Here is a 16331-nt window from a genome sequence, read left to right on the forward strand (position 1 = left end):
CGTTTGCGCAGGGTTCTGACGATTCGCGTGGTATGCAACACGATCTATAAATCTGTGTTAGAAGCTTTATTAAATATGTCTCGGTGGACGCTCTGCCTCCAGTAGATCGGTTAGTTCAAGCTCCCGTTCATACATAGGAAGGAAAGGATTCAATTGGGCTTATTGATGCAATGTCTGAGAACGTCCATGGCGAGAACCTCGCGCTTCTTGTGATGGGAACGAACGTGTCTGTAGACGTTACTGCGAAGTTTGCACCGATACCAACAGTAAGGACACTTGAATCGTGGATTCTGCCCGCAGGCATACAGCAGATGTCTGCTGAGGCTATTCTTCCTCTTGAAGATGCGACTGCACGTCGGACAGGGATGATGTCCTTCGTCGACGAACGCGAACGGTCGATATGAATACCTCGGACCATCCCTGTGCCCTGCAAACGACAGAAACAGATTGGCTACGGTTAATAGCGTGTCCAAAGTTTCCAGGGACAACGCGAAACGACCGAACAGAGAAAACGTGTGAAAATGGAAGACCAGAGAACCTTCTGCGTCTGAAAAGCGTCCGTGTCAATGAGAACAACGTTTCGTTTGCAACTCTTTATTCGTGGACCTCTCGAGGGGGTCGCCATCGATTCTCTTCGTAAACTTTAACGTTATCCAACTTCGATCGAGCGATCCGCGCTATCGCGAAATCGTTAACTCGGTAAACAACATAGAAAACACAATATATTCGGCTGCAACGTTTGCTCGAGCAACTGATCACCGCACAACGACGAGTCTTAAGGAGTTTTTATTCAACTTTTACAAGTGTCGATGTACATGCTGTCCACGATAGATCCATGGTGCCTGTTTCTCACGTGTCTGTAGACATCGGAGGTTCTCCTGGATCGGTAGTCGCAGCAGGGACACTTGAAACGTGGCTCCTGGCAGCACTCGTATCGCACGTGCCTCTTCATGCTGTAGTTATGACTGAAAGAGCTGCCGCAGTTGTTAGGGCAGAGATACTTTTTCACGGCGACCGCCTGGAATTCGGCATTGGTGGCCAAGTAACAGTTGTAGATCGATTCGATGCCTGCAAAAGAAGAGAAACGCTATGGTCAAACAACCGCCGAGTATTTCCACCCACTACGAGACGTTCGTGCCCCGAAGACTCGAGAAACGATCGAGCGTTCTTGATCCTTGCATTACGCGTGAATAAAAGGTTTGCCAGAATCGGGCGGAGTATACGACACCGAATATGCGACTAACAGTGGCAAAAGTGTACGTCACAGAAGCACGAAAACGATTTTCTAACGCGCGATAGGAGCTACGTATCGAAATCGTATACTCGACAGCGCAAGACGGACCCTACAACATAACGTGGCATGAGTGCGTAAATAACGAGTAATTAGCCTGTGACAAAATAACGAGCAAAGGACGGAATTGTTAGAAATGAAAGAACCGTAGCTTTACAATGTATATATTTAAAGAAAATTTCGTGCCATAACAATAGTTCGCGACATCCATCCTAATGCAACTGCCGAACTGGTTCTACGTTTGTTGTTCGTTCTGTGTTTTTTTTTTTCTTTTTCGAAACCGATAAGAATGTAAGTGACAAAGAACAATGCAACGGTGCGGGACAACAAGTACAGCGGTAGAAAAATAACAGGACAAGGAATGTACGGGTTGGCCATTTATTAAGATTCCGTTGAGGTACAAGATTAATTTCCACCAGTGTCGATGCAGCATACGTCGCTGCCCTGATGCCTTCTGCGCACGTGTCTGTATACGTCCGACCTCCATCTCGAGCGAAATTCGCAAAACGGACATTTGAAGCGAGGACTTTGTTGGCACTCGTAACGCAGATGCCTGGTTAAAGAACCACGATGGGTAAACGAGCTTCCGCAGGCGTTCGAGCAGCTGAACCTTTTATTTGCGGCGTAGAATCGTTGGGCGGTCGAATCGCGCTGACTCTGACTCCCGGGAACGCGAGCGAAACGCGCGACGACGCCTGCAAAAGAAGATCAACTACTGAACGTAACACAATATCATCGAGCAACGCTGAAAGCAGTTTTCGTTAGAATCGTCGTAACGATGACAGGAGGAAAGGAAACGAAACATTTGGATAGAAGAACGCGCGGCTAGAAAGTACGGTCAATCTTGTCCGAGCGTCGCTGCGACACTTAGACGGAGAGCTGGGTGAAGTCGCCCGCGACTGCTCCACATTTGTAAAGCGTGACACAAAAGATCGAGAGGATCGATATCTATCGTGGAGTAAATGTGCTCGACCTTCTTCGCGGGCTTTCGCGCCGCGCCTTACAAGCGTGGGATGAAGGCCTAACGCCGTTAGGGGGAGTGACAATGAAACTTAGAAAGGGTTGACTGTGCTCGGGACGTGGTAGAAAGCTAAAGGTTTACAATAACAGCGAATGTAGAATCGCTGCGATGAATGGACCTCTTTATTTACAGTCTTAAATGCGAGTACAATTTGTGAAAGACAACGCTTGTACATAGCTCCTGGACTATCGAACTCGAGCGAAACGCGTGTGTCTGGTTCGACTTTGAATAATGCACGAAACCGATGGTATTCGATCGTCTCGCAAAACAAAAATTTGTGCCACCAAAAATATGCGTCGATTTACAAGCCCGTAATACTGTTCAAACAAAGTTTAGAAAGGATCGTGCTCGATGTTATCGACTAAAGCCGTAAAACAAAAAGTTGAGAAATCCGATGAAATATAAAATGTTACGACTATACCCAATGCTTTGACACTTAAATTAAAGATTCTCCAAAAAGTGGAATTAATCGATTTGTGCATTGAACGGGGTCGTTCGAGACAGCGTTACGATACAATGGAAGAGTCTCCAGGGGTATTAAGTGCGCTCCTGATGGGCGATCTTGAGGACATCGATCGCGTAGACCTTGCAGTTCTTGTGCCTTCTTCTGACGTGTTCGTAGACGTTGGCAGACTTCTTGCATCGATAGTCGCAGTGCGGGCACTTGAACCGTGGCTCCTGGCCGCACTCGTAGGTCAGGTGTCGGTTCAACGAGTACTTCTGGCTGTAGGCACAAGCGCAGTTGGGACACGGGAACTTCTTCGTCCTAAAGTTATTGTCAAAGTTAGGGAGTGGCGTTTGGGGCCAGATTTTGCCGATAGTTTGGACTTGGCTGCCTCCGATACCGATGTTGAACCCGAACACGGTGAACGGGGCCGTATCTGGAACGAAACGGGTCTGGCTGATTGTCAGTTTACATTGACGGTGTTCTCGACAACGATCTACGAGTCCCAATCGAATCCACATGTTCCCCGAAAGACGACGTTACGTGTACTAATTATCGAGACCTACCGAGCAAACATTGAACGAATAGTAACATTGGAGGAGAGAGAAGGAAAGATACAGGGACGAAATGTTTGTTTCGAGGACGCGCACAACATTGTCTGGAAGATACGTTTAGACAAATTTTCGTTGAGGAAACGTTTTATTGAAGAACCTCGAGTCTACGACGGGTAGCAATAGGACTGATACCGTTATAAAATATTATTTATTTTTTGTATTAAACTGATGCTTTTACGTCGAATACTCGATTGTAAACCGATGTCTTATAAATGGAGCAGATATCGATAGGATGGTGAACAACGTATCTTACTTTTGATACTCGTACGATAGTATCGACGTCTGTCGATTTCGTTATAGCATTGCTCGAACATTCTTGTATACATACGTGTACCAGTCCTATCGCTAACGACAGGTATAAAAATTCGCAGTGTTCGTTAAAGAAACGTTAAGTATTAAAAATATTTCCCAAGATACATGCCAGATAAATTCAAAATCCTACAACCACTCACACTTTTTACAATTCTCGCTACTTTGCCCGTTACACACTTTTACACATCGAGAAACGAAAGTTCCTCCAACGTACCACGTTCGTTGATAGTTGGATGCCAGCTTCTGACAACCATCGTTTGATACGAATAACAAAGCAGCTCTCGTGGTTGATACTAATCGAGGTTTCCATATCCTTTGAATAAGATACTCCGACGTTTCGTCGAGGTTCGTTCAATCGCTGAAGAAGCTAGCTGCAGCGCTGGCGACACGTCAAGATATTTTATCCAAAGAATACACCAGTAAGTCCTCGATTAGATGCTCGAAGACCACGAAGTGTCGTGTCGCGAAAGGCTGAAATATGTTAAAACAGCTTTCGTCGTAAACTGACCAAGGTTCAGCGATGATTCACCGAACCATCTTCTCGTTCACGTCTACGATATCCACTGCTGTTGACTCTCTTGTTTGCCGCGCACGTCGAGAACGTACACCCTCAGACCAGGATGCATCCTACGCACGTGGGATCTGACGTTCGACGAGTGCCTCGTGCGATACGAGCAGTAAGGACAGTTGAACCTCGGCAACTGTCCGCACTGGAACTTGAGGTGATTGTACAGATTGTTCTTACGCGTGAAAGCGTTACCGCACTTGTGACACGGATAACTTCTGTTTTGCTCGTTTCGAATGAGATCGTAGGCGCAATGAGGACCCTGCGCGTAACAAGACGGACGTATTACCGGATGGTGAACACCTGCGAACAGAAAAAGCCACCAAAAATGACTTCTGACGATGATTCGATGCCACCGATTTACGATTTAGCGATTCGACAGATGTGAAACTTACAAACTTTAATTGTCTTTTGCCTCGTGTTGCTCCCTAACGGTTGCAACGCGATACAGAAATCGGTACAAGGACTCCGAGCTATCCTAAAAAACGTGTGCGAAACCCATTTCCGACATTAGCTGAACGTGGAAAAACATTGCGTCGTGGAGGCAAGAGGGGAAAGCGACGTAGACATTGCGAATACCGTAATCCCAGGGTGAATCGAACGAAATCAGTCGTGGTTTTGTTCCAGGAATTGGAGTTCCATTATAGTTCGAATTACAAGTGTTCGTTATGGATATCCAGGGATTACCGTGCTCTATGCGCAGGTGCATAAAATGGGTCTTTTTCCTTTTTCCTTGTTTCTTTTTTGTTCTTACAAGCTAAAAGCATCGTCGCCCGATGGTATAATACATACAACAGCCTGTAAAAAATATTCCCGCGACTAGTCACGAAACGGATCGAAGGTATCGCGAAATTCGGAACAACTCGCGTCGTTGACGAGTACACGGTTCGCATCGCCTAGCAACGGTCCAGGTCGAGGGTCAGATCGATTAGGAGTGCTGGGGAACTTCGATCTTGCTTATGTCCACCACGTAGACCGCGTTGCCAGGGTGAGTCCTGCGCACGTGGGCTCGCACGTCCCACGGATGCCTCGTTCTGTAGACGCAATAAGGACAATTAAATCTTGGCGACGGTCCGCACTCGTACTGCAAATGATACTCGAGGTTGCTTTTCCGGTTAAACACGCTGTGACAATTCCCACATGGAAATTTTTGCGCGTGATGGACGTCCGTGGGCGAATACGTCCTTCCCCTGGGCGAGTAAGGCCAACAGACGTTCGTGTCCAGCTGATGCGGCGCTAAGTACATCGGCTCTGAAAAAAGCACAATTCGTTCGTTCATTCCGAGTGTTCCGAGCATTATCGGATCGTTATGAGGCCTAAGCAACGCCCACGGTTACGTGGATAATCTACGAAATGCGATATTCGCTGTATGACAATGATTTTCGTACGATTCGATCGCGTACCTTGGTATCTCGGTTGGCTTAGAATGATCGCTATGCGGGGTGGCTCGCGCAACTTCGACGAGCCGTGTCGATGAAATCATTCGAGATACGAAAAGAGAATTTATAAGAGAAAATCGAACGGTCTCGGATGCTTTCTCGACGTAGATTTCTATGCTTTACGAGAAAGTATTTGGAGCGTCCAAAGAGCTGCTAGTTCGAAGGATATTCAACTTAACGAAGGACTTACGGAAAGTTCTTATCTCAAAATAACAGCTTGCTGGACAAACTCCTCGATACTTTTTTTTTTCATAGAGAATAAAAGACAGCGTCGGACGATACTTGAAAAATCAGAGGATTCCATTAAAGAGAAGGTGGATCGAAGCATCCAAAACCCAAGGACTAAAATTTTCTCTCATTTCTCCTTTTCGATCCAAAGTATTCCAGGCGACACAGCTCGCTGCAATTTCGCGCGACACCCCGTATACTTTTCTCAGCATGTAGACCGGACCCTCGTGAACGATGATCACCAGCGATTATATGACTGTTCTTTGCTACAAGGGATAGTACGAAACGAATATTGCGAATGAGAGCATGCACGCAAAGCGTTTCAAGGGACGAATTCGGGAAGACCTTGTTCTTTTCTTTTTTTATTCAATGATCGTTTCGCTATAGTTACGGGACAATACATGGGGATCTCCTCGTTACTGCTGGCCGCTCATTATATCGATAACGTAGACTTCGAGATTGGGATGTTTCCGGCGCACGTGAGCTTTAACGTTGGACGTGTGTTTCGTCCTGTAAGGACAATAAGGGCAGTTGAATCGCGGCGATTGCCCACAGGCGTACTTCAAATGATGGAGCAGATTGTAGCGCCAGTTGAACGAGCCACCGCACTTCGGGCAAATGTGTTTGACGATATCTTGAGGATGACGATCCGTAGCGCGGCGCGCTTGATTCCTGCCGTAACCGTACATCTGATTCAGTAGCTTCCCTGGAAAATTCAGACGTTCTTACGGTTAATTCTCTCAGTTCGTGCACCGACGTGCTTAACTGTTCAGTTCTAAACATCGACAGTGCCGTTTAAAGCGATACCGTTTTCATTACGCCAGCAAAACTCTTCTCGAGACGCCCGCGTTTCTCGATCGTTCTGCGGGTGAATGGAATTAACCCAGATAAGGCTGAACGTTCTTTGCGACGCAGTCTAATCGATCAAAAGCTATGAGATATCGGCATCGTTCCTAAACCGGGCCTTCCGTCCATTTAGAAGGACGTCAGCCGTAACTGGGTTACGGGATCTCTTACAAAACAACGCAGTTTTTCTACAGACAAACTGGTCAAGTCTAGTGATAAGCACTTGGCGTGCACGCGCAAATATACTTGTTTTCGTACTTTCCACATTTATTGCGAGATCTTGGGTACAAAGGAAGAGTGTCACTTATTATTCTTATGCGTCGAAGGTACCTCGCTACCGCATACACGATACCTAGTCTTCTTATCAAAGTACAGAAAAGAAAAATGAAACACTCCTGTCCAGTTTTCTATGTCCTCTCGAACGTTACGCCAAGTTGCTTTTTGTTTTAAATAAGTTGCAGTAAAGTCTTTCGAAAACTGCGAGCGTAGTATCGCGGATTAAGGGATTCGAGGGGAGAGGAAATCGTCGGCAGTTAAGACAGATTAATCCCTTGATCGTCTGTTCTACGCCTCTCAGCGATTCATGAATCCAACCGTGGCGGCCGATTGCCACAGTCTTCGTTAACGAATACATTTTTGTATTTAAACTTGTCCTACACGCGTTGGAGCAATTACAAATCTCGACGACGCCACCCTACACTGTACAATACGAGAAGGAGAATTTCTAAGATTACACAGCGATACTCTAAGGATACATTCGATCAACTTATGGGTATACGTTGTCAGTCGTCGCCACGTCCGAAAGGACACGGGGTTACGCTAAGTGAAGACGCCATTCTCGGCGTACAGCCATACAAATCGAGCGAGCTTTTCCTCGTTGAAGTTGAGAGAATCTCGACACCTATTCAACAGGATTATCCTTCCACCTTACAGACGTCGATAGCGTATACGTTGTTACCGGGATGTCTTCTGCGCACGTGTGCACGCACGTTAGACACGTGTCTCGTCCTGTGAGGACAGTAAGGGCAGCTGAATCGCGGTAATTGACCGCATTCGAACTTGGAGTGATAGTAGAGATTGTTCTTGTGACTGAAGACGCTCGGACACGTGGGACACGGGAACTTTTGCTTCTCGCCGTTACCGAGGAGTCCGGTTTTTTGATAACTCCGACGTCTTTTACCGATGGGCACCGTGCACGGATAATCTGACAGGGAGAACCCTGAAACAGAAACGAGACGAGAATTTCGTCAAACACTCGGTTTGCTCAACGAAGGGTTGGTTTCTGCTTGAATGTTTATCGTTTCATCGAGATAGTTGGAAACAACATGCCTTCGAACGTTCCAGCTGACCTTATCAGCGACTCCGGATCAATTCGTTCGTTGAAAGGGTTTACGTAAACGTGACAGGAGCAGAGGATGTCGGAGGATCGGGTGCCGCGTGTTTGCGAATGGACGTAATTCACAAACCGTTGATTTTAACTTTGTATATTTAAAAAAGAGACAGATCTGTTCGATCCATATCCATTAAGTACAGAGTTTGTTCGTGTTCGTGGGTTCTGGAATTCGCGGAACTGTAACTTTGCAACATCTACTACCGGAAAATACAATGCAGGTCTAGGTAGCGTTAGTCGCGAACAATTGTGCTACGAGTAAAACAGTTGCGAGTTCTGCGAGTTGCAGGAACAACGGTGACATCGTTGACTCTACGCGTTTCGCGCGAACGCGTCCTGTCGTTCGCACGTCACAGATATGCGCAAGGTCCGTCGCGATTCGCGCGAAAACGTGTGGGTAGATGCGAAATGGATACGTTGTTTGGCACTGACAGTCTTCGGGGCAGCATTCAGCTAAGGTACGCGCGGGTCGGATGCTCGCGAGACTTCCGTTCTATTTGATGATTCGTTCCATCGCAGCTTCCGTTGGCGAAACGTAAACACTGGAGGAAGAAACATTGAACTCCTGAAAAGAAACAAAATCGCGTTCAACCCCGACTGCTCTGACTCTCCCTGGGTCGTTATCTTCCGTATGCACGCGAAGATAAGGAAAAGACGTCGAAAATAGGGGAAGATTGCTCGATCGTACCCTGGAACGATGCAAGACTCGAAGAAAATTTATCACTTTCCGTGACGCGTATGCGCCCCACGCTGAACTTTCCGTTCAAGCCATTAGGTATCGTATTTGTTAAATTAATACCTAGAAAAATAAATTTATTTTGCATTATAAATTAATTTTTTAAACTGAAAGTCTTCAAAAAATGGTCTGGCAAGGAACGTGTTATTCGTGACAATAAACATATCTCAATAGCGCTCGACTCCGTATTCCGCGAGGTACAGTAGTGGTCAAATAAATGAAATCAAGTCGCACAAGGGTGGAAAGGTGAGGGTGATCGAACTAGGCGACAGAAATAAGTTAGATACGATAACAAGGGAACGCTAAAAATTCTTATTATGTTACACACAGTGCAGAGGATGTCTTATTCGATCGAGTACCACTGTACTAAATTCTCAGCACACGATTCGAGCAATTTTCCCCTAAGAGACGTCGGTCTCTACCGTTCTTCGCGACGACGACGTCGATTCTTCCGGAGAAGGTCCGCGACGTGGCTCGTTCGTTTTTCCGCTTGATCCCGTCGCGTTACTCGTCGACGTTTTCCAGCTGACGGTATTCTTCTTCGGAGACGAGACGCTTGTCGTCTTCGGGGTCGTCGGTTTCAAGCAGCGTACTGCTGCAGCTGGCATAGATCGACGGTGTAGACCTCTCTTCCTGGATGACACTTGCGCACATGTCTACGCGCGTTCGAGATATGCCGCGCACGATAAGTGCAGTAAGGACAATTGAACCGCGGCTTCTGGCCGCACTCGAACTTTTGATGATAGGTCAGGCCGCCTTTCCGACTGAAGACACTGGTGCAATTGGAGCAGGGAAACTTCCGCGGGAGCATTTGCGAGGTGTCGGAGAGGGGCACGATCGAGGGATTACTCGGCACCATATGCTGCTGAAGGAGAAAGTTCTGCGAGGGCGTCGGGACGCCGGTGAACACGCAGTATTTCAACCCTGGAACAGAAACAGAAACGCGACACCGCTGTCAGAGTTCTTCGTATTGCCAGCGTACCACCGGTGGTAGATGCTAGAAGGAAAAGTAAGAATCGTGGAAGCTGGAATCGGTCAAACCTTCTTCGATTGCCATAACGTTAACGGCCATCGAGCTCGTTCCTGCGGGCTTGGGATCTTCCGTGAAGAGGATGAAATAAGAAAAGAGGCTCGTTGCTCGTGCAGTGGCAGCTGATTGCTTTATTGATCAACCAAAGAATCGATTCGTGATCGGTTAGGGTCGGCGACGCCGGCCGCGAAAGATAGAACGAATACTGTTAACGATCTACACCAGTGTTTCTTAATCATTTTAGATCTTTAGAGAAAGAACGTAAAGGTAACGAAAAAGCGAATATTTATGATACCAAGCCATGTTAATTTCGTTCCCTCAAAAATGGAAAGTAACTAGCGCAGGCTTTCTCTTAGGATCCTTACAGTCATCGCGCACTGGTGACGTCCCTCGTGTAAAAATACCATGGCTAACCGTGAATTAACGATCGCGCTGCTTGAACGGAAAATTGAAAACGTAGATCCGTGCTCTTAGGTTTGCACTGCTCTAAGGGTCGAGAACCACCGATCTACGTGACCTGGACGTTACTACTGGCAAAAGATAAACGAAGCAAGGGCGGAACCGTAGTCGATTAAAAGCTCTGGGAGATCTTCGCGGTGTCGAGATCTTCCATGGACGTCCCAAAGGGGTCGCGTGACACGTCGATCACGTTGACTTTATACCCGTAGTGTTTCCTGCGCACGTGGGCACGGATGTTCGACGACTTCTTCGACGCGTAATTGCAATAAGGGCAGCCGAATCTCGGCAGTTGTCCGCACTCGAACTTCAGGTGGGAATAAAGATTGTTCTTCCGGTTGAACGTGCTCGTGCATTTCGGACAGGGAAATCTGCTCTTGTTACGGTGCTGGAACTCCACCGTGGTTCTTGGTAACGCGTTGCAAGGTATCTTGAAGCCGCCCAGGTGTTCCAGATCTGCAAGAAAATGTTTGGAGCTCGTCAGAGTCCGCGATCCAGTGACGAACGGCGGTTCGACTATATCCGATAAGTGATTCGATTAAGAAAAGGTCCGAGAGACGGACGGAAACGGTGTTAGTGATCTACGAACGTATATGGAAGCGAGAAGGATCGGGTCGAGAAACGGTGAAACGACTTGGACGACCGGTTAGCCTCTTTCGAGTGTTCTTCCTCGGGGATACACATGTAGCTTTTCGGGCGAAAGAAATGCAACTTTTATTTCGGTTCTGTACAGAGTATTGGATAGAGCCTTCAAATTTCCGCGCTTTAAACATTAACGCAATGCGGTCCTGTCAAGAATTCTCGCGGGTCAAGGCTGCTCGGGGATGGACATCGTTCCTCCTCCTCTTCAAAGTCTCTATCAGCCTTTAAACAAAATAGTCAACTCTCGATGAAGTCGAAATTCTGTGTGTGCAAATGTACATGTATACAAAACCCTAGCTAAAACTACGAGATCTATCAGAAAAATAGTTTTACTTAGCAATTTGGTCCCCGACCAGCCAAAATCCTTGAAAAGGACCACGTGGACGCGACACGATGCAAACTTTCATTGGATCGTTACGCGATCGTTACGCGCGAGAGAACGAAACTTTGATACTCGACGGTTTCGGTTCGATCGGTGTCTTTTTTTTGTCAGAGGGTGGTCGATCCTGATCTAGAGTAACTAGATGCAGCTCGCGTTAAGATCGATCACGTAAACGGCGCAGCCGAAGTGAACAGAGCGTACGTGCGCGCGGATGTTGGACGTTTTCTTCGAACGGTACCCGCAGTAAGGGCACTTAAACCTCGGCAACTGTCCGCACTCGTACTTCAGGTGCTTCTGCAGATTGTTCTTCCGGTTGAAGACGCTGCTGCAATTCGGACAGGGGAACCTGGCGTTCGGAACGTGTTGCATCGCGAACGACGTCGACGCGTCCCGTCCGGCCATTAGACGGTCGGAGAGAAACTGCTCGTCTGCAAGCATAAAGAAACGATTGCAAAATGCTAGCTGTGTGTGCGCTCGGTCCACCAACGAGTTTCTCTGTTTCCGATCCCCCCAAAAAGAAGAAACGAGACAACAATTGTACAATGTTAATGCAAGGTTGCGCTACGACTCTGTTACGTTAACCAACGAAGAGTTACAATATCAGGAGGGACTCTTCGTTCTCCTATTCATCGAGGTCGTATGATCTATGGTCTCGTACAATCTTAGGCGCTGCAAGGATATGTACTCTTGAATTTTCTTTATTTGCGATGATAAAACACCAAAGGATTTCACTCGTAAATCGTTTCCTTTTTCCTTCTATTCCTAAAAACCTTTGAATCCCTTCAGGTCCCTCGGGATATTTTCCCCGCGAAGAAAGTCTGAAGTTGGACGCGTTGCATTCGGATGGCAAGTAAGAATAACGACTAACGTATTATCTAAATAAACCTTTAATCGTGATAGCCATACAATTGTTTCGTTGCGACGAAATCTGTAACTGGAAAGTCACCACCGTCGAAGGAGCGAAGCGCCAACGATGCTACCGTGGAAACGCGGTCACGTTAGACGGACGCATCCTCGGATAAAATTTTATTTGCGAAAAGGCGATTACTCGCAAGAGAAAGCACCGATTATTCGGATAACAGATATATCTAGATAAATCACCCACTGGATTCTTGCTTGTAAACGTTTAAAAATAAACGTAACGCGGGTACTGCGAGCTGTTCAATATTCATTGGCTGAATAACATAAATTTACACTAAACCTAACGACGTTCATTTGTAACTATTTCTATCGTGATGGGACGAATGACTAGTCTTAAAGATACTTCCATGAAACAATTGTACATAATTTACATATAGCACGTAAGAACTGCACAGGAAAATTTGAAAACTGTCATTTTACCGGTCGTGGTATGTTTAGTGTTAACGTGATGTAAACTGCAACTTTGGAATATCCATGTTGGTCGTAGGTGATGTTTCAAGATTCAATATCCGAAGACTGAATCTGTTCGTTAATGAATATCGAATAAACTTCCAGCGAGGCCCGCGTCGCGTTTACCTTTCCGTCAAGATTATTATCTAGGTATAGATTTATTCGAATAGCGTTCGACTCTGGCTACCCAGGAGCGACCTATTGCGCGTAACGTTGATAATGCGATTGCTGTTTGAGATCGATGTACCACACCGATTGGCCACGATGCTTGCATCGCACGTGTTTGTAAAGATTCGATATCAATTTCGAGCGATGGAGACAATATGGACATTGGAATCTTGGTGGCTGACCGCATTGATAGCGCAAATGCTCTTTAAGACCTCTCCATCTGGGAAACACGCTCGTGCAATTCGGACAGCCAAACCGACCGCTTATCGACGTCCTCCTGATCGATCTGGAAACTAAAAGCATAAATCTTCGTTACGCTGGGAAAACGTCACGATCACTGGAGCGCCTGGAGTCGCGGGAGTTATTTAGAGATAACGCTTTAAAGAAAAAAAAAAAGAAAAAAAAACAAATAAACAGAAAAGAAAAAAAGGAACCTGCCGTGAAGATGAATTTAGGAGGGTGTCGTTTATCGAGAAACGCTCAAGAAGGCAAAATTTCACAAAGTTCTTTATTCGTCCAATACGCGAATACATTGGGAAGGTTGACGTCGAGTACGTTGGACGAAAATTATACGATCCCTCGTGTCGTCTGCAGAGTAGTTCTGCTTGCTCGATTAAATGGTACTCCCGCGGACAAACACAGCCCGCGCGTATCCTCTAGCCAACAGAAACCTGAAAACGAAAAGCATCTCGTCAGAACGAATTTTCCCAACTTCGTTGCGACACCTACGATACGCATGAATGTCTCGGTTGTCCGTAAAGACTCGCGAACACGTCAGTTTTTAAATCAACAACCACGAGATCGTGCGAGCATCGTCGAGGAAAAGCTCACGGTGTGTTCTTGTTTAAATGTAGTTTTATTGCACAAACACAGGAATCCCCGACTAAACGAATCCGTGGAGCGCGTTCGACGCGAGTTTTATATAGCTAAATTTGGCAACCGATAGATATCCTGAACGTAAACCGCGTTGCCTTCGTGTTTCCTCCGGATGTGCTTCTGTACGTTCGACGTCTTCTTCGAGATCAAGTCGCAGTACGGGCATTTGAATCGAGGTGGTTGGCCACACTCGTATCTCAAGTGGGTAAGCAGACTTCGTTTCTGTCTGAAAACACTCGTGCAATTGCTGCAAGGATACTGGGTCGGACTGTTCGGTACGAACGATCTGTAAAGTCTGCTGCGTTGTCCTGCAGTCAGTAACAGTCTCGACGCAGCGAATCGTTTGAAACCTGCAAACATCGAATCGCTGGTCAGTGAACATCTTCACGCAACCGCAACAACGACGAATTGATCGAAAATAAAAGGTTCCAGGCGTATAGATGCTTCGTGAGGTCCGTGCTACGATACGACAAATCCTCTGTGTAAGAAAACAATGCTTCGTCGTCGCACCTACTGCGCAGCAGCAACGTTTCAAACGCAGAAGAAGTTTACTGGATCGTGATTGGTAATCATGCCAACAAAAGCCAACGAAAAATCAAAGGAACGCATGTAACGTGACGCACTGTATCGGATGCGGCGAGCTGTGTCGAAACCAGAAATGGGCGTCGTCCGCATACAAGAATTGTTCGAAAAAATCGCATCAACGTACTCGATCACCTTCTAAAGTGACCTATCTTTCGTATTTTCTATTTTGATTTTTATTCGGACGAGGATTTCGCCCATCTCTGATCGAAAAGCCTTTATTCGAGGCCATTTGTGGACAAGGCTGGGAACATACTGTTAATAATTGTGATTAATGATGGATGAATCGGACACAATTACATGTGATTATTATAACTTTCCATATTTATTCGAATAAGAGATGAGGGAACAGGTCAAACTCCAACGTTTATTTAACATAGGAATACTTTGCCGTCCCTAGCTCCAGCCTAACGCATATCAAACAAGTACGGTTATTATTTTTCTTGGTGGATGAACGATCAACGAAGAACGACTGTGTGGCAAACCAAGTTACACGATACATTCGTCGATGTTATTAAGAATGACCGCCCATTTTACAGAAATGGCGCTGCAACCATTTAGGGATCACATAGCACTGTTCCAGGTGAGCCCGCCACTCGCAGAATCTGCTAAAATTCATTCGGCAGTACTTGCACGTGTAATCATGTGCAGCAAGTTTGAATCGGCACGCTCCTAGATCTCGTCGGCCCAGTACCAGCCCTCCGATTTCTGCAACATCAGAGGCAGTTCCATCAGAGTCCCGCGACCTCTTCTCGACTTGCTCGATTTCTTCCCTGAACTATCAAGGTACATTGGGTACCGAAACGTAAAACTAAGCGGACACGGTGAAAATGAAGCAACGTATCTTCGAGTAAAAAATACGGAATAGCGTAAGTTTTCTTTATTATCTTCGACGCTTCGACATTAAAATCGCATAAAAAAGAACTTGGCAACGATAAAAATTAGAGTACAATGAAGTATGCATGTCAACAGCTGCGGACACTTCTGTTTCGAGCAGTGTTTTCTATGGATTATAGATTCCAGCCAGCGTTTCGTCCTCTTGTCGCAACATATCGCAACACTTGCATACGCAGATCAACAGTCGTCTGCAGATAACGCGTTCGTGCAATTTTAACGAGCACGAAGAAGAAAATATTTGACCACAGATATTGCAAACATTACTCGTAATCGCTCTAGTGCCGTCGAAGCTTGTCAATGCTTGATTGGGAGCACCGTCTTTGCGTTTGTGACACTCAACTTTGTAGCCTGAAACAAAATTAAAAAAACGGTTACTCCAGTTCCGTCGCTGCAATTTCTCGAGAATCGAGCCTTTCGGCTTTCATAGGAAAGGAACTTTGCATTGGACGGTCCAGAGTAGGACAAGCTTTATTTCGAATGAGGAATAACGAGGAATTCCCAAAGATTTATTCGCGAATAACGCCGTTCATCGTCGTGCTGAAAGCAGAATAGGAGAAACTCGGGGTAATATGGGCATACTCGACTTTCCAAAATAAATAAAAATGAGGGGAACGCCAAATTTGAATACACGTATCGTAAACAATTGTTACACGCTGATATTTTATTTACCCATTCGTACAATTTCATCCGCACTCACAGGTCCCAGCGAGAGGAAATATAAATCATGTAACAACGTTGATATCTCGTGAAAAAGCGGTGTTAATCCAAGCATCTAGTATGGGGAAATGTGGACAGTATGGATTGAAATGTATTTCATTGAGAATGTAACGTGAAATAAAATTTACCATAGTTATTTATTTACAATCTACCTATCTATATATACAAGGCGAAACATCTAACATGCTCACCTGAAATAACTTATAAATTATGCGTTGCATGAAAAATTACTTTATACAAACGTTGTACAATAGGCGAAGGTGTTTCGAAGGTCGAAAATCAACTTGATTTTCTCAAATGGAATGTCTTAATACTTATGGACT

General features: G+C 45.9%; 1 protein-coding gene across 43 annotated transcripts in view; it reads right to left on the reverse strand.

Moving 5' to 3' along the window:
* Nucleotides 1-16331, reverse strand: part of LOC128873993 (longitudinals lacking protein-like) — an 89485-nt gene that overhangs the window by 38659 nt on the left and 34495 nt on the right. For 3 of the 43 annotated variants that reach the window (XM_054118134.1, XM_054118131.1, XM_054118130.1), the window contains exon 7: nt 266-427. The exons of 29 other annotated variants lie outside the window; for them this stretch is intronic. In XM_054118134.1, coding sequence (XP_053974109.1) covers nt 266-427 — 162 coding nt within the window. Of the gene's footprint in view, nt 1-265; nt 428-614; nt 1069-1630; nt 1987-2410; nt 3194-3477; nt 4552-4643; nt 5500-6316; nt 6622-6705; nt 7981-8229; nt 8717-9309; nt 9812-10021; nt 10830-13353; nt 13608-13907; nt 14163-16331 lie in introns of those variants that run through there. 11 more of the 43 variants (XM_054118161.1, XR_008456539.1, XR_008456538.1 and 8 more) reach the window with 11 other exon arrangements.

This window comes from Hylaeus volcanicus, chromosome 3 (assembly GCF_026283585.1).
Source record: "Hylaeus volcanicus isolate JK05 chromosome 3, UHH_iyHylVolc1.0_haploid, whole genome shotgun sequence".
NCBI lineage: Eukaryota > Metazoa > Arthropoda > Insecta > Hymenoptera > Colletidae > Hylaeus > Hylaeus volcanicus.